This window comes from Streptopelia decaocto (genome assembly GCF_964273445.1).
Source record: "Streptopelia decaocto genome assembly, chromosome: 3".
Classification (NCBI taxonomy): Eukaryota; Metazoa; Chordata; class Aves; order Columbiformes; family Columbidae; genus Streptopelia; species Streptopelia decaocto.
Genome location: NC_138656.1, coordinates 22,813,918 through 22,835,316, shown reverse-complemented (window position 1 = coordinate 22,835,316; position 21,399 = coordinate 22,813,918). Strand labels below are relative to the sequence as shown.

At 38.2% G+C, this 21,399-nt stretch overlaps 1 protein-coding gene across 12 annotated transcripts in view; it reads right to left on the bottom strand.

Moving 5' to 3' along the window:
* Nucleotides 1-733: 733 nt before the first annotated feature.
* The window catches only part of ESRRG (estrogen related receptor gamma), a 404,778-nt gene continuing 384,112 nt past the window's right edge, over nucleotides 734-21,399 (bottom strand). For all 12 annotated transcript variants that reach the window (XM_082049951.1, XM_082049949.1, XM_082049944.1 and 9 more), the window contains 2 exons: nucleotides 14,533-14,802; nucleotides 734-4,434 (listed from right to left, as the gene is read on the bottom strand). In XM_082049951.1, the coding sequence (XP_081906077.1) occupies nucleotides 4,190-4,434; nucleotides 14,533-14,802 (515 nt within the window). In that variant the 3' untranslated portion in view covers nucleotides 734-4,189. The remainder of the gene's footprint in view (nucleotides 4,435-14,532; nucleotides 14,803-21,399) is intronic.

Sequence of the window (21,399 nt, the reverse complement as noted above, 5' to 3'; positions counted from 1 at the left end):
AAAAGCAAGAAAAGCAGACATTAGCACCTCTGTGAGGGTTCCAGCAGGGCGGGCAGGACAGAGGGGCGGCCCGGAGCACCGGGGCATGAGGCTGAGAGAGGGGCCGCTCGCTGCCCCTTTGCAGCCGCCCTGCGAAACCTCCTGGATCCTGACAACCCGACGTTAACACCGATCTATATTATTGCTCTGGTGGCTATTTACTTCCACTCAGAAAAGCTGGATCAAATCATAAAGATTTCTTAATTTTTCTTTACCCAGAACACATAAAAGGAGTCTCCTGCAGCAGGCAATGAATGATAGAGTTGGCTGTTGATGGAGAAAGCAAATAAGTACTTCTAGATAATATTGATGTGATCTTAAAATAGTGGGAAAGTTTTCTTTTATGACATTGACAGAGAGGCAATGCTTTTGAGTAATGCAGGTTGATGTGAAGATGCTTTAAGATTAAATAAGTGCTATATAAAGGCCTGTCAGCCTGAATTCTAATGCGCTATGAGACATTTTGCATATTTAAGAGTATGCAAAATGTCTTGTACCACACTGGAATTCATTCTGACAAGGCTTTATATAGCATTTATTTACACTCATATTGTAGTTTAAGGGAGAAGGGATAATGCTGCGCTGGCTTCTCTTTGAATGGAAGTAACAAAAGGTAACACTAATTGTTCTGTTTTCTTCTCCGAAAACAAAACGAAAAAAGCCCCACAACACAAAAAATAAAATAAAAGCAATCAAAAGTGGAAGCTTGTTTAATATTGCTCTACCATCATCCTGAAAGGCATAATAATTTGAGTTACACATCTGAACTGATTGGAGTTACAGAATCATATCTCCTTTTTGCATTTAACAATATATACAATATAAAATAAATACATTTACACAAATGGACATTGGTTGGAGCACACGGTATGATACACATCACAAAAATATACAGTTGATTGCTATACAGATGTGAAGCCCATCTACAGCTATAGACATGTTTGTTTTTGTTTGTTGTTTTGTTTCGGTTTTTAACTACTGGCTATTATGCAACTCCTGGATTATTAGAAGCAGTTTAATTTTTTTTTGTCCTTTTGCGATCTTTGCACGATAAGACTGCCATAAAATGTTTTCCTAGGCAAGTAAACAGAGACGCTTAAATAATTAAAATACAATCACCAACACCCATTTTCTCTTCTATAAGAAAAATAGCAGTTTTAATTTTTTATATCTTTTTATGTTATCATTTAAATGCAAAATAGTGGAATAAATACAACAATCTGATCTGATTGAAACAAATGTGTAACTTCTGGGAGTCACACAATCATATTGCTTTAAATAAGAAAAAATTAAAAAATGAAGCAAAAATAGAAATTAAATTGTTATGGCTAAAACATACACCCTTTGAAATTTTCCCAACACTTCACATTAAGCAAGTGGTCTTGAAAGAACTCTCCTCCAGCAAGGTTTAAGATGAACAACATTATAAAGCCCGTGCAGTTCTTTTCGCTTTGTTTCAGGTAACGCTTTTACAGTCTTAAGATACTTGTTCTTTTGCAGCTCCAAAAAATTACGGAAAACGAAAACTAAAGTTTGCACCGTGTGCCTTTAACACATCTCCATTTTCTGTGTGTTTTTGTATACTTCTAGGTGATCGGCTTTTGACCCTGAAGCCCAAGTTCTTTAATGTGATACAGCAAAAACAATATTTATATTATATATTTCTCTATATATAGTGTACTTGAACAGTAGCAACTTAAACCCTGCACAAACTTTCTGGAAAATAAACTTCTTTTTTGCACTCTTACATATATAAATAATCTTATAGAATCAGCACCTTTTTCCCAGGAGTTGTATTTTTTCTTTGACATTTTTCAAAAGGGATGTGCCAATTTCTGAACTCCTATCACAGCTATAAATTTCAAGTTATTGACCATCTGAATGAATTGCTAATGATGATTTACCTAGAATCACACTACAGTCACTTCTCTACTGAGAAAACACAATCTACAATATAGTCCCATATAGCTAATGATAGATACACAGTTTTTTTTGCCTAGCACAAGGCCGATTGAGCATCAGCCCATTGTTATTTTGTTTAAAGCACACAACGTAGCAATAGTTTTGGAAACTTGTCCGCACCAAAAAAGTTTTGCAACAACACAGAGCGAGTTAATAACAACATCTGAGAGATGATTGAATAAAAGCTATATTTACAGCGTTTAAAAATTAGACTTATCTATAATCTTGAAATATTCAAAGTTTTATTTCTAAGCTATACATTGGTATTCTATAATAAACTGTTACAGAAATTATCCCTTGTTTTGAAAATATTATGATTTCAGTGTGTATCTGTTCATAACGAGTATTTGTTTGGAGTTTCGATCTCTTAATTATTACTAGGAAGAACCTTATTACCGGTAAGGAATAGAATATACTACTGTAATCTCCTGAGGAATTGTACATCCAATATTGTCTCTAATTCTACCCTGTGTCTATAAGCACACACCACAAGAATCCAAACACCACAAGAAGAACAAGACAACAGTCTTTGAATGCAACATAAAAATTCAGAAAAGCACAGCAAACATGAAACATTGAAAAGCTGAACTACATTTCTTTTGTTTGTTAGGATTACAATTTTAATTACATCTGTGTACATAGAATAAGGATGTTCACATAGTACAGGGAGCAGCTACTAACACTGGTACATTGGTATAGCATTTGATGGAGGTTATTGTTTATTGGTTATTTAGCGACTGTAGTTTTCTGGGGGCATCTAATCGGTTTATACATTAGATTACACCTCGTAACAGTCTTGAAACTGACTGACTTCCATGCTGTGACAATACTGGTTGAAAAGCACGTATACTGGTTTAGCTACTTGTTAAAGATTGCCATTTACAAAACGAAATCTAAATCAATAAATAAGGTATAGAAGTGTTAAATTCTTCAATTTGGTCAGAAGTCTACTGCTCCGATTTCTTAATTTTGCAAACATCGGCATTTGCCTTATTGCCTCTAAGCTACTACTGGTTCATAGGGTTTTTCTGCGTGTGAGGTTATAATTTTGCAAACAGGCGGTATATCTCGTTCATTTGCAACTGAAGCAGTTAAGAAATCACGTAGCAACTATACCCTCGTACAGTCGCTGTCTCCTAACTCCGTTACAGATTGGTATTCGACATGGAGTATTTATATGTTAGACTACTCGGCTATACTGTAGGTGTAATCTAATCCTTTGAGTCAGTGAACATTTAGTTATAAACTGGAGCTCATGTTAAGAAACTGGATGTTTTGGACCAGACTGGCACACAACATAAATTGCATCCGTGATAATATGCACCTTCCCTTCAACTATTGCTTTAGTAAGATAAATTCCCACATTAATAAATGGCTGAAAACTGGTAAAGCTGGTACAAAAAAATCTCCGTTAGTAAGAAGAAACAAAACATTTAAAAAAATCTTCCTTCAGGATTCATTTGTCCTTCATTATTGTTCATCATTGTTCAAGCCAGCACAAAAATGCAGTATTTCTTTCCTCTTTAGTATTGCATGAATGAATAAAGCTTAAACTATTCCCTGAAAAAGTTACATTGTAGCTAACCTAAGAAATATCTGGAAGACTTGAAAAAACAATTAAGGAATCAAATGGCTGTAACTGATCTAGATGGAAAATGCAATGATAAGAAGCAGCCGATGCATCGTCGCTTAGTCGTCTAATTAGAGACTGCTCCTATGAAATCTAATACTGCATTCAGTCAGTTCATCGTGTTGTACTGTACTGCTAGGTACGGTGGTTCTCTCTTTGATTCCTTTGTCATTGGGGACATTATGGTTCATAATAAGTTCACTGGCATCCATATTATGGATTTCCATCCTTTGGCAGGCCTGGCTTCCATCTCTCTTCAATTAGAGACCTCTTTTAAAAAGTTCAGCAGCAAAGAAAAAAAGAGAAAAGGAAAAAGGAAAGGAAAGAACAGAAAGGAAAAGAGAGAAAAGGAAAAGGAAAAGAAAAACTGCATCAGAAAGACACAGAAGAAAAAGTTGAAAGCTGCTTCACAGTCTTGCTGCTAAATATCAGTGCAGTCAGTTTTTCCTTAATTAAACACTAAGTTTCTTTGCCATTATTATCCTGTTTATTTCCCTTTTTTTTTTTTTTTTTTTTTTTTTTAAAACGTGCATGATGGGAAAGCCCATGATGCTTTAGTCAGACCTTGGCCTCCAGCATTTCCAAAAAAAGTTTGTGCATGGGGACTTTGCCTTCCAGTTTGATGTTGTAGAAATGCTGCACAGCCTTGGTGGAGGTTTGCCTCAGGAGCGGGAGAGTCATCAACATCTTGCCTGCACGACGTGGGTCTTCCATGTGCTGCCCGGCCTCGTAATCCTGCAGAGCCTCATGTAAGACATCCTGAAGTTTCTGCACTGCCTCGACATCCTCTATGTGCATCGAGTCTGCAAAACAAAGGAACAACAGAGGTTTCAGTCTGGTGTGCCAGAAGTCACAGAAGTCTACGGCTGCGCAACACTTTTACTGGTTAGAATCACAGAATCATAAGTTGGAAGGGACCCACAAGGATCTGTCCATCCTCTTTTAAGAAGGAATATAATTACCCACTAATTTCTATATTCACCTTCAGGAAAGTATGTGGAACCGCTGCAGAAGTACAAATGTATAACTGACTCTTGTTTAAGTAATATCCTTCCCCTCATCCTCCTCAAACTAGTGAAATGGTCGCCCTTGCTGCTCCATCTCTTACTGCTTCGAAGAAACGAAGAGCCACAGGGCACCTGGCTGTGTGAATCGAGGTCTGAATTTTGCCAGGGAAGCAACAACGACTGCCCTGCTGTGGAGAAGCGGGGTCAAATCCTGCGGCAGACTCCAAGGCTGGGGAGTTGGAAGCCCCGGTCGGTTGCTACACACTTGCTCAGGGGACACGAATCACGGGATTAGGGCCACTGCACTGACACGAGGGAAAAACAGGTTTGATGCAATTTCCCGATAGGTTTAGCAAATTCTTTCGCCTCGGGCACATTTACACCAACAGGCTACACTTCATATGTTCCTGCAAAGCTTTTGCTCTGTGAAGTTAACATCCCCTACAAGGTGTAATCCTTCTCTCCCACCCTCTCAGAGGGTGGTTTATCTTGTTATTGCTGGGGTTTTGCATTTTTTCTAAATCACTCCAAGCAAGCACCTCACCCTATACCTTTCCAGGTGAGATGTTTTGGTGGTGTAAATATTGAGTGACAAGCCTAGACACAATGCACATGAGGAACTAGACTAAACTGCTACATGACCTGGAAAGATTAAAGCAATGGAAGTGTGAAATAAAAAGAAAAGATCTAACTGAAATAACTGTAAAACCCTCAACAGCATAGATACAGAAAGGGAAGATGTCCCTGAGAACACGCAGTTACTGGACCATGCTGAGATGACTTCGGACGAGCAGCCCTAATTCTCTGGCTTTTATGTAGTCATAAATGCCAAAAAAACCCTGATGTGGTCCAAAGTGAGGTGAACACAAGCAAGGAAGAACAGTCATAGGTGAAAGAGGCCACTAAACAGCCCCTGTCAACTACCAAAATTTGGATGGTCCACAGACATACAGAGCCAATAAAACACCGTATGAAAATATAACTGCTGCCAGGGGGTGCAGGTCCTAGGGGTAGGCTGCACTGGGCAAGCTTAGCTCGGGGTGAAACTGGGATGTGGCATTATTAAACTGTGTCCTTGAAAACTCTACTTAGTAAAACACTGCTTTGCATCTTCATTTTTGGTTATGGAATAAAACTCCTGTTTCTACACAGAACAATGCTGAGAAGCCGAATGGTAAAGAGCTCACTTCTATCATCATTTCCAAGCACCGTACTAAGCACTATGATGCCCCAGATCACTATTTTGACAGATATTCATGTTTTACTCTGCTGATGATAACAACATCAAATTTCGCACGTGCTTCAAATACCTAAATCACATTCAGAGAATTAAGATGCATTTAAGATTTGTTTCCTAAAAGCTGACGTGCAGGTACTTCCTCAGATAATTAGGCCAGACAGTAAACACCTCTCTCTTTTCAAACACAGACATGTAAACCAAAACACAAACCAGTAAGTAACAGGTTAACAAAAATGGTCCAGCTTCTATTGTCAAAACAAATGTGCAAATTGAAAAGAAAAAAAAGATAAAAGTTACAGCTCCTGCTCTAAACCAGACACTTAATTATATACAAGTTTGGATCATTTAGCACGTTTTATTGATTCTGATGACAGTTTATCTGTTAATTACACATAATGGAGTCCTATGGGAATTTTACATGTTTAATAATTCTGAGTCTTAGCGAATACATGCTCTAAGAAGCATGCAGTTAAGACACACGCTGCCAGGATGTGATACTGCACATCAAGGTGCACTGTGCTGCAAGCAGAGAAACGCAAAAATATCTCTCTTAGGGAAAAAGAAAGCTACAACATTTTAAAAAAAGATGACAGGGCAATATTACCTCTAGCAAAATTTAGTTCTAATTCACGTGAGACCATTTCCCAAATCCATACATTTTTGATAGTTTTCTAATATGGCAATTCTATTAAATAATTCTGTGTCAATAAGAGAAAATCCCTGAATTCTGTGTTCTACAAACAGATGTAATCGATACAGACATGCTAACACACACATACAAACGTGACTGATGTCTTAAGCATAGTGTCCAGCCACCAGGCTTAATTTGGAATGCAAACTTCAAACAAATTGTCATCTTTACTCCCTGACGCTTTACCAAGTCCTTGGATATTCACTGTTGTGCTACAGAACACACGATATGCTAGTCCAAATAATTTTTCCATTAATCGCGCACAGTTTGCACAGAAATTACCCATCTTTGCCTCCTCTCCCCAAACCCACCATGCCAGGACCAGATTTGCTGGGAAACCAAATCGGAGCATTTTATCAGCAACAAAATGCCCAGCACGTCAAAGACTGACTGTTGTGAATTGTTTTTTATACCATGCTGCATAAAGAGACAGACTTTTCTGGCAAACCTGATTAGAAATGTTTAGTTTTTAACCCTGTACAGAACCATTCTGATTCTTCCCAGAATCAGTATTTGTAACCGCAACCATGTTTGAGTTTGCATATAGATGCATGGAGTCCAGACTAATATATTTTTTGCACAGAGATGTAACTTCCCTGAGATCTTTAGCTCTGCAGTCTGGACAGCCATTTGGCCTGCAGCGTTAGAAATATATATGGTCTATGCATTTCTTATACAAAAAGTGCATGAAGAGGGAAGAGAGAAAGAGAGAACCCCCAGAAAATGCAGGAACGGATGGAGAATCAAAACCCTCCGATACAGCTGTTACACTGCAGGCTCTCAAACTCTTTTCCACTGTGTGGGCAACATCTGAAAACAGGGGATCTTATCCTCTCCTCACAGGGGTGATTGTGTATCATCCCTCCCGTAAACAGAGCAATTGCTTACACGGAAAAGTAATAGTAGTAAAGCATTTAATGTATTTGTTGCTGTCTTTGAAATCAATTTAGCAGCTGGGGAGAACGTGACCAGCCAGCTTTCCACCAGCCTAACGCAAGCGCTCGCTGCCAAACGGTGCTTCATGGAGCAGTTTAGGAAGCTGCGCCTTGGGAAACAGATTTTGTCACTTGAAATAGGGTAAGAAAAAATATCAGAGAGAGGGGCACTTCCAAACAGAGATTAAGACTTCAAACTGTTCTTTTAAAACGGCGATTTAGCTCGGAAGATTTAAAAATTATTTCATCAAATCACTATGATAATTTAACTTCCCATTTACAAAAAAGATTCAAACTCATTTCAGCTTTATTCATTCTAGGGTCTGCTAATGTATAAATGCAAAATCTGTGCTATTAAATTAGACCATGATTCAACTTGCAGATTGCTCAGGAAAACGTTAATCTCTACAAAGATCTTTCTGCAAGTTTTAGCCTTGCAGTCTGGAACGTAGACTTTTTTCCCCGATATTAAACAAATGTAGATCTTAATCCCTCAGGCATCAGCCTTTGAAAATAAGGAAAATGGCTGAAAATGCTGAACTAGCCAAGGGGAAGAGAGGAGGAAAAATAAAAGAGAAATTTTTTCAGTAAGTACAGACTGGCAGATGTAGAAGTGAATTCAGAGCAGGTTAACTTACTGCTGATAAACCAAATCCTCACTAGTAAGAGAGGGCAATGTCAACAAGAACCACTATAATTTAAGGAAATGCAAAGTCTATGTGACAATCCAGAAATAAAGAAATAATTCCACAGACAAGATGAAATTGAATTATAAATTATGTACAAAGATTTTGAATGTACTTCCTATACCAAGAAAAGCCTAGAAATGACACTTTTTGGTTTTTTTAAAGTAGCTTCATAGACAGTGGATAATTTACAATTATATTGTCCACAGGTAATATCCAGAGGAAACCTATACCCAGATGTAATACACTTAAACTCAGTGACGATATAAAGAATGGAATTAAACAAGGTAATCTGAAAGTAGTGTCACCTGAAAGCAAGCAGGATTTGATCTTAAAGGCCCTGCAAAAGACGGATCCCAGGCTGGTGAAATTGAAAGGCTCAACAGACAAACTCAAGACTTGCTGACACAATGTGCAACTGAGAACAAGGGATTTCCATCTAGAAGGGGGAAAACTTGTTACTGAACAGTGCTGTGATGGGGGAGAGTGAGATCAACAAATGAGGACAGCAACTCATTGAGCTCTGCTTTGAGAATCCAAATTTATCCTTGCAAATGCTTTGTTTCACCATCACAGGATGGGAAAATGGAATTGCACCTGCTCTGATCAGCCAACTGATTGTATCATTGCGCAGAAATGGAAGAAAACTAGATCGCTCATCCTAGAAAAACACCACAAGGTCCAGACAGAAATTCAGATTACAATCTACCTCACTTAAAATTCACGCTTCATCTCAAATGCAGCAAACAAACATCCAGCCACCCAGGAATCGGTTAGAACACGCCACAGAGGGTGACAACCAGCTGAAGACTGGAAAGCAACTGAAATAAGGGTAAGGAGACCTCTCAAATTGCCATGCTGAGGAAACTTAAAGGCTGCCATGTGTGTACTTTGTACGCAACATCACTAAGAAGCAGGAGAAATGCAGAGGTCTCAAATGAAGTATTTCTTCATGTCAGAAAATTCAGGCAGCTTAAAGGAAGAAATTATTACAGTGAATCAAGCAGCAGGGAGTACGCAGCAGTGAATGCACACGTTAAGATGCTGATAAAGCACATCAGAGAGGCAAATATCAAAAAGTACTCAAAAGACAGCGATTGCTGTGATGTTTGCGATGCCGTATAGCCAAACAGTTCCTGAACCCAAATGGATAAATCAGTTCAGACAGTTGTAGGATCCTGGAAGACCTGGATGGGATGAAGAGTAAGAGCAGCAGGCAAAACAGTTTTTGCTTTATGTAAACCCAGCAAAATCCTAATCTGGATTATGTCTCAAATAAGAGGAATTTATCATCTTGATTGTATTGCCAATCCAAAAACTACCACAGCGTTTACTGATGGATGAACTTGTCTCAGAATTACAGAACCCCTTCCTCCACTGCCTGAGGTGTATACCAGTTTTACACATGGAAACTTGCATTTTTGCAAAGTGCTTGCCTACACTGTGTTTCAGTATAGGTTTTATGAGAAATACAACACAGTGCCATTTCGAAAAGCATATTGCTTAAGGTAAAAGCAACCCATGGAAATTGCTCATAACAAATCAAACTAGGTTCTTGGTTCCCTCACCCAGCAAGAATTCCCATCCTTTTCCAGTCTAGAAATGAAATTGCCCCAGATACTTATTGTGGTCCTCTTTGTGTAGAGTCAACAAATATACTTAATTTTGACCACCTATTTGCCTGTCTTTCTTGAACAGAACTATTTGCTGATGTCTGCACAGTTAGACCAAGAGAACAGAATATTTTCCTTTGCTAAAGAGTATGGCAAAAAATGGTCTGAAATCTGGATGATGCCTTTGGAAACAGGCACTTCAATCAGAATATATGGTGGAAATTAAAGAAGACTAAATTAAGAATTACTTGTCCATAGGGATTATAGGCACTGGGAACCAAAATAAAGTAAATAAAGGGCTTGTATGATGGATTTTAGTGAATAAGATCTTAGTCTGGATTGTACTGGTTTGGCCTACTTTTAAGGAGAGACACGAAAACTGAAGCCTCAAAACAGTAGGAAATGAAGATGTAGTAAGAAAACAAATTATTTCACAGAACAGGCCTATTAATTTCAGGGCCTAACTGGATTAGCAGTGAAGTAAAAACACAGGCAAAAGTTAAAAGACCTTAAACTGCCTCTTCTTTATTCCTGAAATGCCTTACTTTCCACTAGAATAGGTAGTGAGGGCATCTAGTTGAAGATGTCCCTGCTCATTGCAGGGGGGTTGGAAGCTGTGCTTCATTATGCTAAAATGTATAAGATACTTCTGGGTTTTCACTTGTTTCATACTGAAAGGGTGCTGGGTGTTTTTTAGGAGAGTAAATAAGAGAGACTAGAAATGTGATGGTGAGCTGAGGTCCTTTTCTCCTTCTGGTGGTACAGGCTAGACAGCTAGTATTAGCATTTAAGATTAAATTTTCAACAGTGCACGGGGTTATACTTTTAAGTGCCTAGCAGCCACATTTGGGTCAGATTTTTCAAGATGCCAGCAGCCTATTAGGCAGATACACATGGATCAGATTTTCAAATGTGCTAACGTATTTTGACACTCTAGTTCCTTATGTTAGATCTGAGACGGGAGCTGAGCTTCTCTTAAAAATCTGCTCTCAGTTGTGACTCCTAAGCTCTTCTGCAACATTTGGCCTGAAGGCACAATTTAGTCCTTACTGATTAGGCAATTTCAAAAAACTGCTCACCTGCAACTCCCTGTTTAGTATTACCTAATCAATACATGAAAGCATTTTCTAATACAAAAGAGACGAGCAGGTCATCTTTTATACATCGGAGTGTGCACGTGTGCAACTTGTGTATGCGTCAAACATATTTTGTAAATATTTCACCTTCCCTTACACAAGAGGAAGTAATTGGTACATGCATGTTTTGGAAACCATTCAAAGTTGATTTTCTGCGTGGGTAAACAAAGTGCTCATTGGTGCCAGCTTGCTTCATTGGGGCGGTGTGAGGTGGAACGCAGGGCAGTTGCATCCTGCAGCTCCAAGGTACCTACTTGCTTTTGTGTAGAGAAGCACAGGGAGACAGAAAGAATTTGTGATACTGAGGGGACAAGGGCAACACTGCGGTGAGAGGGATTTCTCTGGGGTTCAAGCATAAAGGCTGTATTAATTACTATCAAATTGATGCAGATGTTTGAAACTAACCTGGTAAATCCCATACTACACACTATAAGCTAAATGTAACTGGTGAAATCACGCCTGTATAGACTTTAACGTACACAGGGCTGAAATGTCTATACATTTGCGCTCTTATAATTGCATTTAAACTTTTCAGCTGCTATATGCACTCCATTTGACATTAGTGACAATCTACAAGGTTGCTACAAGTGTTCCTGCTCTGGCAGGGGGATTGGACTAGATGATCCTTTGAGGTCCCTTCCAATCCCTAACATTCTGTGATTCTGTGATACTTCTCGCATTTCTGGAAATTTATAGAAGCAGCATGGCATTGGCCAACCCTGCAAAGGGAACATTTGATTAAGGGCCATCAGAGAATCTCCCTGAAAAACAGCACCTCCTCCCCATCTTTTAGAAACCAAACGGCAGGATTATCTCACATCGGGTACTGCACAAGCAGACCCTGTATGCCTAAAGCAAAGTTGGGCTGTTTTAATGCTCACAATACTGAGATTTGTTGGCCAAAACAAAGCTTGTGGTACTTATTTAAACAAAATGCAATCAACACGAAGACAATCTACAATTTCTTCTTCTGCTTCTATACACCAGCAGGGAAAGTACCACGACACTGGATCATAAATCACTAACACAGATACACAGCTATAAAACCATCTTTGTCTACTGTTTACAGTAGAGGCAACCTGGGAATCCTTCTAGACAGTACAGATATGGCAAAAATGTCTGAAATGCCGAAGATTTCTTATTATATTTTGTCCATTCTCTCTACAGCTATAAAAAGGCTAAGGTATTTTAAACTAGAAAAATAAATAGTGGAAGTTTTAGAAGAAAGCAGATGTAGCAACAAAATGTATTAAAATGTGAATTGCTAGCTGATTGATCTTATAATGGCATTTTCTTTTTTTTTTTTTTTTTTAAAGGTAGCTGCATTAACATTAATAAAGTTTATAGCTAGGTGAAAATATGCTGTTTCTGGTTTTGTCTATTCAAAAAGACAAAAACATAATTTTACTTTAATTTTACTTTAATTTTACTTTAATTTTACTTTAATTTTACTTTAATTTTACTTTAATTTTAGCAGCGTTTGTAAATTACAACACTAGGGGTCTGACCTTTGATAGCCTCTCATTCTGCAGGTGCTATTTTACACCTACAGGCTAGTGCAGCTACAGCTGACAGAAGTTTGGTATCTGCTGCATTGTACAACCTGAAGCTGAAATGTTGAATGTGAGCAGACAAAACACGCTGTTGAAAATGAAGTCGAATTGCTGGGCTAATGTTTTCACATAAATGTGCCCTGAATTTTAGTGTGCTGAATTGTATTTATCTCTGACATGACCCATGTTGTAATTCCCAGTGAAGTTAATGAAGCTAAAGATGATTTTGATACAGTCTATGCGCAATGTATGACTAAACTTTTTTTGGCAGCAGTATCTTTTATTATTACTTAAACACTGCATGTCTTTTTCGGGGAGAAAAATAAAAAGGTGTAAGTGGTACTTGACATCATATCCTTATATTCTAGCCCTTTATCCTTTTCATCACGTAAACTATAGAACTATTTCTAATTCAGTTTTTGAATTAGATAATCAAAATAAATACAAAACACTTCTCAATTTAGACTCCTAATGCCAGATAACTTTCTTGCTCTGTTCATTAAGCACAACCAATTTTGAGAAAAATGCTTCTTGTGGCTGCAAAGCATCCTCAAGTGTCTATTTACAGTAGTCAAAAATTCTAAATAAATCTTCAATTAAAAAATAATTTGGATCGTTGAGGAGCATTTCCAGATTTTTTTTTTCTGGAAATATGATAATATTCTAAAACTAAGGACAAAGTTAGTGGGGTGGAGAATATTTTACAAGGAAACTAATAAGCATTTTGGCTTTGCATGTTTTTGAATTATATTTCCAATTAAAAATGCAGAGTGCTAAATCACATTACAAAGACAAATAGGAAAGTACAACTTCATTGTTGAAAACAATTTCCCTCCTATCAATCTGAGGATTCATGCATCAATATTGTAGATGAACTGTTAATTACAAAATCAATTAAAAAATTATTTCTAAAAACAGTCACGCGTCCTGGCTCTCAGGGGGGCAATTTGGGCAGAAGGTCTCATCTCGCTAGGACCGCGCCAAATCACAAGTCGTCATCCACAAGTAAGCAAAAGCAATCTGGTTTTTCATTTTTCAGCGCGGCTGAGCCCAGCCTGAGATTGATCGTCACATATGGCCCCAGAAAACAAACTGTCAATACCTTGAATGCTGCAGAATTTGAACAAATAGCCGTCCGCCCATTCAAGCCACTCATTGCATCCCATTTAACAGATTTTATTGACAGTTTCCTTCTTGTAATTAAAGGGAAAACTACTGGCCAGCAACCAAGATAAAGTTCAAAGATAGGGTCAAAACAAAAGCAGATGGAGGGGCACGGTGTGACTGTCAATGGAACATAGCATCAGAGCATGTTATTGACATGCAGGTATCTAATGATCGGCACGTCATTAAAGAGGGATCTATCGTGAACTTTATGCAAATGCTAAAAGGGACTTAAGACCACAATAAAGCATTAAGGAGACACAAAAGGAAAAACAACAAAGCACAAACGATTTTTACTTATCTGACAGTATTCACTGCTTCAGCACTTTTAAATTCAAATGCAGCAAAAAAATTCTATCTGAGATTTTTAACCCTTGCTGCATAGGTAATAATTTTGGCAGAAGCATTCTCATCAAGGCGGAGGATCCGTAAGGCAAGGTGCAGTCCTTGAGAGATTAAATACGAATTTCCTCCCTCCTTCCTTACCCTGAATTCAACCTAGCAAATAAATCAGTATCTACCTTTAAAGAAAATTTATATAGCATATTCTCATGCATCCTTTCTGTTCGTTTTAATTTCAATGATCAGACTTGCCTGGATTATGGAACAACACCTATATTCATTTGAAGGGATACTCGCCAAATCATACAATGCAGTATTCTTCACTCCCTTAGGAACATATTCCACAACTACTTAGAACCAGCAAGTTCTTCTTAATTTGAACTGCTTTTTTTTTGTTCCCTTTCAGACTAAGTTCTGATTAGCAATTTCTTATTCTAAAACTCTGTTTAAAACAAGCATGCAGAAAGTATTATGGAGGAAAGAAAAAAAAGTGACATATTAAAAATGTAGCAAACATCATGTCACTCTGCCAACCTGAATTAGCAAGTGCTATAGCTTTGAGGGTGACAAACTCTTCTTTCTCCAGCTTCATGCTCTTGTATTTCTTTACCAGCTGCAGTATGGCATTGTTAAGGTCAAGAAGGCCTGCCAATTTGGATTGGTCTTCATCCATAATATAATCTTCAGCATATACGAGCTCATCCTCAAAAGAAAGTGACCGGTATACAACACCAAGAATCAAAATCTCCATCCAAGCACTCTGCAGAAGGCTCATCTGGTCAGCTAGAGACAAAGTGGAGAATCCTGAAGAGGAAAAAAATACAGGAAAAATATTAAGCATGTTTGGATTTGTCAGAAATCTGGTCCTCTTTTTTATTTGTTTTAATATACATTGTGATAAAACATGTACATACTCTATTTTGTCCCTTCTGCTTTTGCTCCTCTCCTCCCCATCCTACTACAGGAAAGTAAATCACTATAAAAATCAAAAATTTTCTAATCAACACGTAAAGTTCTAGACAGCAGGCTCTTTCTGTAAGAATCATATTCATTCAGGGAGTATTACGGTGACAGTCTGTGATTTGTATGATGTCGTCTTTGTTCTGAAATACTCATGCTTAGTTCTAAAACCTGATGCTGTGAAATAGGGATCAGATGACTCTGTTCACCATTATCATAAAGGAAGAAGGATAATTTCAGAGAGAAAAAAAACAAACAACCACCAATTTTTTAAAAAGGAAAGATTTGATGTTTCAATAGAATTAAAGTGATTATCACAAAGAGGAAAATTCTCTTTGAACTTTAACCCCAGGGGAAAGGCAAGTAGCACCGACCCTTCTCAGAAAATATATGATTTCTGTAATCGCTTCTGCCTCTACTACACTTGTTGAAATAACAGGGTGGCATATTCAAGTGCCAACTGAATAACAGCAGTCACACCGTCCTTTTCCTGAGGGCAAGCAAAAATTTAATAAATGCCTCTTAATGAATTTAACTTTTGTCTTTCTTTTTTTCGCCCTGCCCCCTGCCGTCTTTCCTAATAGGATCACATCTCTACTGTCTTACTTTTTCAGACTCTTGTTTACAGTACCTGTTAATTTATTATATCAAACTGCTAATATCCAAATCACATTAGGAGCTACAAAAAAATACAGGAGAGGAAGCGATTTTCCTGGCCTGTTGGTGAAACGCAGTAGTTTGCCAGTTGGCACCATCAACCACAAGTACTTAATAAAATCATCAAAGGGGATTAGTCAAGCTTTTCTTAAAGGGTCTTAAGACATGTCTGAGGCTTTCATTTAGTTGTTTATGGAGCTGCTTACACGTCCTTTGACAGGGTTCCCGCTGTAAGAACATTCTTTCTGGTGTTCAATTATACTTAAATGCGTTTTTCTGTTTTGAAAGTCGGGAGTTGCAGTCAAGCAGGAATATATCATAAACTACCAAATCTGCAAGGCATCTACTCCCAACAAGATTTCCTCTATAAGCACTAAGCAGCAAAACTAATACAATAAAAAAAAAGAAAACCCCACATCCAAACCACCAGGCATCCATAAAAAATGAAACATAAAACTGGCTGCATGTTCTCTCTCTCTGTTTTCTCCCCCTACTTATTTGTTTTCATTTTCTCTTAGTGTCTTTTGAGTCCTGTGATAGAACTGTATCTCTCTGCCTCCAAAAAACCCAAGCCAACGACAACAGGAAACCCTTGGAGAGGTGACAATGGAAAATAACACATCCACGATTAAAATAAATAAGAGGGAAATGGAGAAGAAATAATCATTTGAAAGGTTATAGGGAGGAATTCATGATTTCAATTAGCTTCCACATTTCTGTTCCTTCCTGTCTTTCAAGAAGGAGTTTTTCTGCAGCAGCAGATGGACAGAGAACGTCGCCTGCAGCACCGTCCTGTGACAGCCCCATTCTCCCTCCCAGACACTGCTGTTAGTAAATAGATTTACACATTCTCCAATCTCCACACATCTTTCTGCCGAATAATTAAAAGCAGGATGATTAGTTTATTGAGTGGAAGGAGGAACTTTTTTATTGAGGTCCATCCACGATTTTATCAGGGCCAGCACTTTTACGGTTGTCATGAGGGTGCAGGCATCCAATTTTTCTTATCTGCCTGATTAATACAAACGCTGTTTCAGGACGCATTAATTAACAGATACAAATCTACGTTCTCATGGAAGGATCAATACAGAGAAGAAAAGAGGCATCAATGTGAATTTAGTGCTGATGATGGAGAAGGCACTCTATTGACATTTACGTGCATAGAAACTTTAAAGTTGCAGTAGAGCCCTTTTGTCCCTGTGATTTACAAATTAACAATTTTTCAGGTATAACAATGTTTCACACACTTCTGAAGAGTTTAATTAAGCAAAAAGCAATGAATCGGGTTTGATTAAAAAAAGTTTAACCGGCATTTTCTCTCTATTTTTTTCCCCCCTGAAAACTCCTAGCTTACTTTTTTTATTTACTTACCAATTTTAGTACAGTGTTTGTGGCTTTTATTTTATTTTATTTTATTTTATTTTATTTTATTTTATTTTATTTTATTTTATTTTATTTTATTTTAAAATAATGCTGTGTTTCAATAACATTTATTGTGTGCCACAGTCAAAGGAAATTACATATGCCCTGTGAGGGGGAAAAATGGGATGTTGCCTCTAATTTATTCTGCTGCACTGTTGAAAAATCTGTGTTCTGTTGCAATAAATACACTGTTTCTATATGACACATAAAAAAATCAAAATACATTTTTTACATTATAGAAAAACTGGCAAATATAAACCACACAGTTCTGCTCCCAAATAATAAAAGAATATGATTATTTTCTCCCTGACTGAAGTAACTTTCCCTTGAAAGCCTGCTCAGTGAAAGCATGTTTTAACTTTTGAAGGCATCCCTTGCGGGAATGTAAAGCTTTATCAAGTTGTAATTAATCTGGTTTTGTTTTGTTTTGATATTTCAGAAAATGTGAAAGCATCCAGCATGTCTCTTGCACCACAGCAATGCCCTTTTAATAGCTGTTCAGCAAGTCACAGTTAAAAGAGTAGATTGCACAGGTACACATATTTACATACAAAGATTTATTTTTAATCGTTTGGACGAGGTTATACTTATTTCATGCCAAACTGTGCTCTGATTTTCTGAGCTTTTGTTATTTGAATCCTCTAGATCAGCCACATTCTGTGACAAGTGGACATGCTCTATTTTAAAATGTAACTATTAAAGAAAAAAAAAGTCTCCAAATTAGATGTAAATTCACTTCCAGCTTTGTGGGCTGGGAGTAGCCTTCCCAGTCACAACTGTGAGCTCTTTCCAAACCTCCCTGAGATGCTGCATGACAGGGTGGTTTTGAACTTTGCCGTGCTTTGTGTGCCTCCTTAATCCTTCAGAGTCTCGCAGGTCATCGTTTTAAATGTAGAACTGCATAATGGCTTTCTAAAACACAATGTTGTGTACCTTTTTTCCCCTTAGCACGTGCCATATTGGTGACAACTTTGATCTCTTTCCATCTCCCTCCCCAAGTCAATGCCATTTAATGTATCTCAGGCATTTGCTAGCAGAATGACTCTGTACCTTGACCTGCAGTTAAATAGCATGTTTATCTGCGACACAGCGCACTCCAAATAAACCAGATGACAGTTTGCAATAACGTCATTTGGAAGGATTGAAAGGCTTCTCAAGAGTCAGGTACCCCTGAGGTAAGAAGCATGAAGGAAGCATGTTTTGTGCCAACCCTCCTGCCATCTTCTACTAGACGCTCGTGTGCTTGACAATGATGCCATGGGCACTTGTCAAGATTTTTTTTTTCCTTCTTTTTTTTGCCTAGCAAACTGATGCACTTTGCAGTCAACTTACAAAAAAGGCTAAGCATTTGAAAGTGTGAAGGGCAAAAAATATCTGACGGCTAGTCTTCAAAAATACACTTTCATTTCAGAAAGCATAAATGTTTATTTCCTGAGCTGAGTGTTGACAGAAATAGGCTGCAGCGGAGGCATATGAATTTAACCCCTGGTAGGCATTCTTTTCAGTGTGGTTTTTATGTGGTTGCATGCAAGCATTGTAAATCTACAGGATGTCTCGTAACATCAGTTAACAATAGCATTGATTTGCTGGTTACAGATTTTCTTTCTTTTTTTCTTTCTTTCTCCTCCTTTCAGGGACTGTAGTGTTTCTTCAGCTAAAAATAGATATTTTTCTACAAACAGCATCTCACACTCAAATTGTAATTATGCCGTAATGACTCACTGAGATCGCCGAGTATGGATTGAGAAAAGGTTGATTGAGCAACCGAACATATGCTTGGTGTTTTGTTTTTTGTTTTGTTTTGGTTTTTTTTTAATTGTTTTGTTTGTGTTTGGGGTTTTTTTGTTGTTTGGTGGTGGTGGTATTTTTTTTCCTTTTTTTTTTTTTTTTTCCTTTTGCATACCAGTAAACCCAAAGCTCAAAGGAAGCAGAAATAAACAGGTTAAAAGGCCACAGCATTTGTATTACAGGAACAACCACCAGCGAGCTGACCGCGCTCCGCAGCGCTCAGCGCTCCCCGCCAGCTCCAGACGCAGTTCGCAGTCTCTGAGACGGGGCTGCTTAAGCCACAGATCTTTTCAAATATCAGCACATGCACCACTTGCTCTCTATTTCACATTGCACACAGCTCCATGCTAAGCAGAGTAAATCTTTTATATTCCTGAAGACCCTTTCCTCTACTTCATTAAGATGGACTTCATGGACGCTAACTCACTAGGGGCTGGAGTGAAGCAGCTGCAGATGGTCAAGTGCCAAAGTAAGATCTGTGCCTTGCACACAGCGCTCTGAGAACTATCGGACAAAAAAACCACAGTGGCTGGACTTATCCCTGCCACTATTGGCAGCCTTAAACATTCGATAGGATGCCTAAATCAGGCTACTCGGACTCAAATCCTAGTTTGTTTCAATTTGCAGGGAATTAACTTCCCTTCCTCTCTGTTAGGAGTTTAGCAATCCAAATATTTGATCAAACCAGGTATGAAATTGCTGGCAACTCTGGGAGTTGCTTGCTTTTTCTGATACCACCTCCCGTTTATTTTACCAGTGATTTTTGTGATTGTCTTATGAGTAAAATATTCTTCTTCCTTGCCTTGGTTTGTACTTGAAGCATCTTCATTTACACTTTTTATAATCAAAGCTGTGCTTGAAAATGACATATTCACTAGTGTGTTGCAGATTCAATATATTTACACAATTGAAATATCAGAGTTGGATTTTTAAATTATTTACACTTAATTTTGATAGATTAACTTCCTTCTAAATGTTTTATGGGTACGGATGTTTCCAGCGCAATTTTCTTATTTCGAAAATGATGTTTAGTCACCCCACTGCCAAAAGAACAAACAGACGCTGTTAAGCGCTATTTAAAGACCTTTTCTTTCAGCCCAGATTACTTGATTTAGAGAGTGTGTGGCCTCATGGTTAAATGACAAACAGTGGGCCAAAGGCTTATTATCCTGGCTGCACCCAAGTAAAGAAACTCCACTTCATTTCCAGATCAGACTGAGGTCCGGCGCACTCCCGGGACGTACAGCTGTCACTCTGGCCTCCTCTCCCTCCCTGGCACCCACCCAGTGCTCATCCGCATCCATCCTACAAGTTCAGCTGCCTTCCAGGGATGTAAACAAAGGCCAGGGACATTCCAACAGTGAAATTTCTGCTGGGCTACGTAATGTTTTCGAGACATGATTGTGGTATTTGCTGAAGGAAACCTTCATAACCTGACTGCCACTTACTATTATTCTCTCAGAAACCCAAGGAAGAGGAAGGCATGATTCATTTTTTTAGGGTACATCTAGAGCTGAATCTCCTACATAGACCTGTATTAAGAGACCTTTTAAAATATTCTAATCCAAGAAAAAACGGATTTAATTGCGTTTCAAAATACTCTGTAATCTAAAAATACACATCAAGACCCATAAACATTTCAGCAGATATGAAAACTGTTAAACAGAAGGACAGTACTCTCACTAATCACCAAACATATTTCACAGATTATGGATGAAATTTGGTGAAAGCTGGAACAGAAAGAGATACAACTCATTATGTCAGGGTGAATTATTTCAGCTTTTTTCTTTTTTCCCTTCATACCCATTTGCTCATGCAGCCCTCGGTCAAAGGGCTAATAACCGCATGTGATGCCATAACAAAGCTGAAATTTAAGTACAATTGAGAATTTTCATGTGGAAGGTGTCAGCTCACAAAACAAGAAGCACAGGTATTTAGCCAAACTGGAAAATTGCAAATCAAGACCCAAAACTCCAACTAACCAGAAACACAGCCAAAGGCTCAGCTGATGCTCTTTGCCGAATTCAGCTTCCAAGCTATTTAGAACTGATGTGCTACCGTTGAAGTTATGTTCAGAAATGAGTTTCGTTCAACAACTTTTGCACAGTCAAACCACCGCCTTTTCCAAGAGATGCTTTGCCGTGTAGCATCTCCTTCTGCCCCTATAGCAGGTCCGGCTGCAAAAGCAGCAGTGGGGCTGTGTTGTGACGGTAGGCTCAGTGCTTGGAGTGGTAATGGACATTTGTCACCAAGAGGGCAGGTCTGACTGCACACACAGAACTAGGTGCCCAAGAATTACTCTGACTCGAGTACAAAAAGCAAAATGCATTCGGAGAGCTCTAGCACATCTTCAGCCAAGCCTACACACTTTCTTGGAGTTTATTTAAGTATGTTTGTATTCCTAAATCTTGCTGTCCAAATTCTTATAAAATATACATTTTTTTTTATATTTTATAACATGAAAAAATGCCTGTCATAAGCACTTTTTCACTAACACCTACCAGTACGACGGGAAATACCACACAGAGCACTAAGAAACCCGGAGCTTTTATCACAACGCTACTTGCGTCTCAC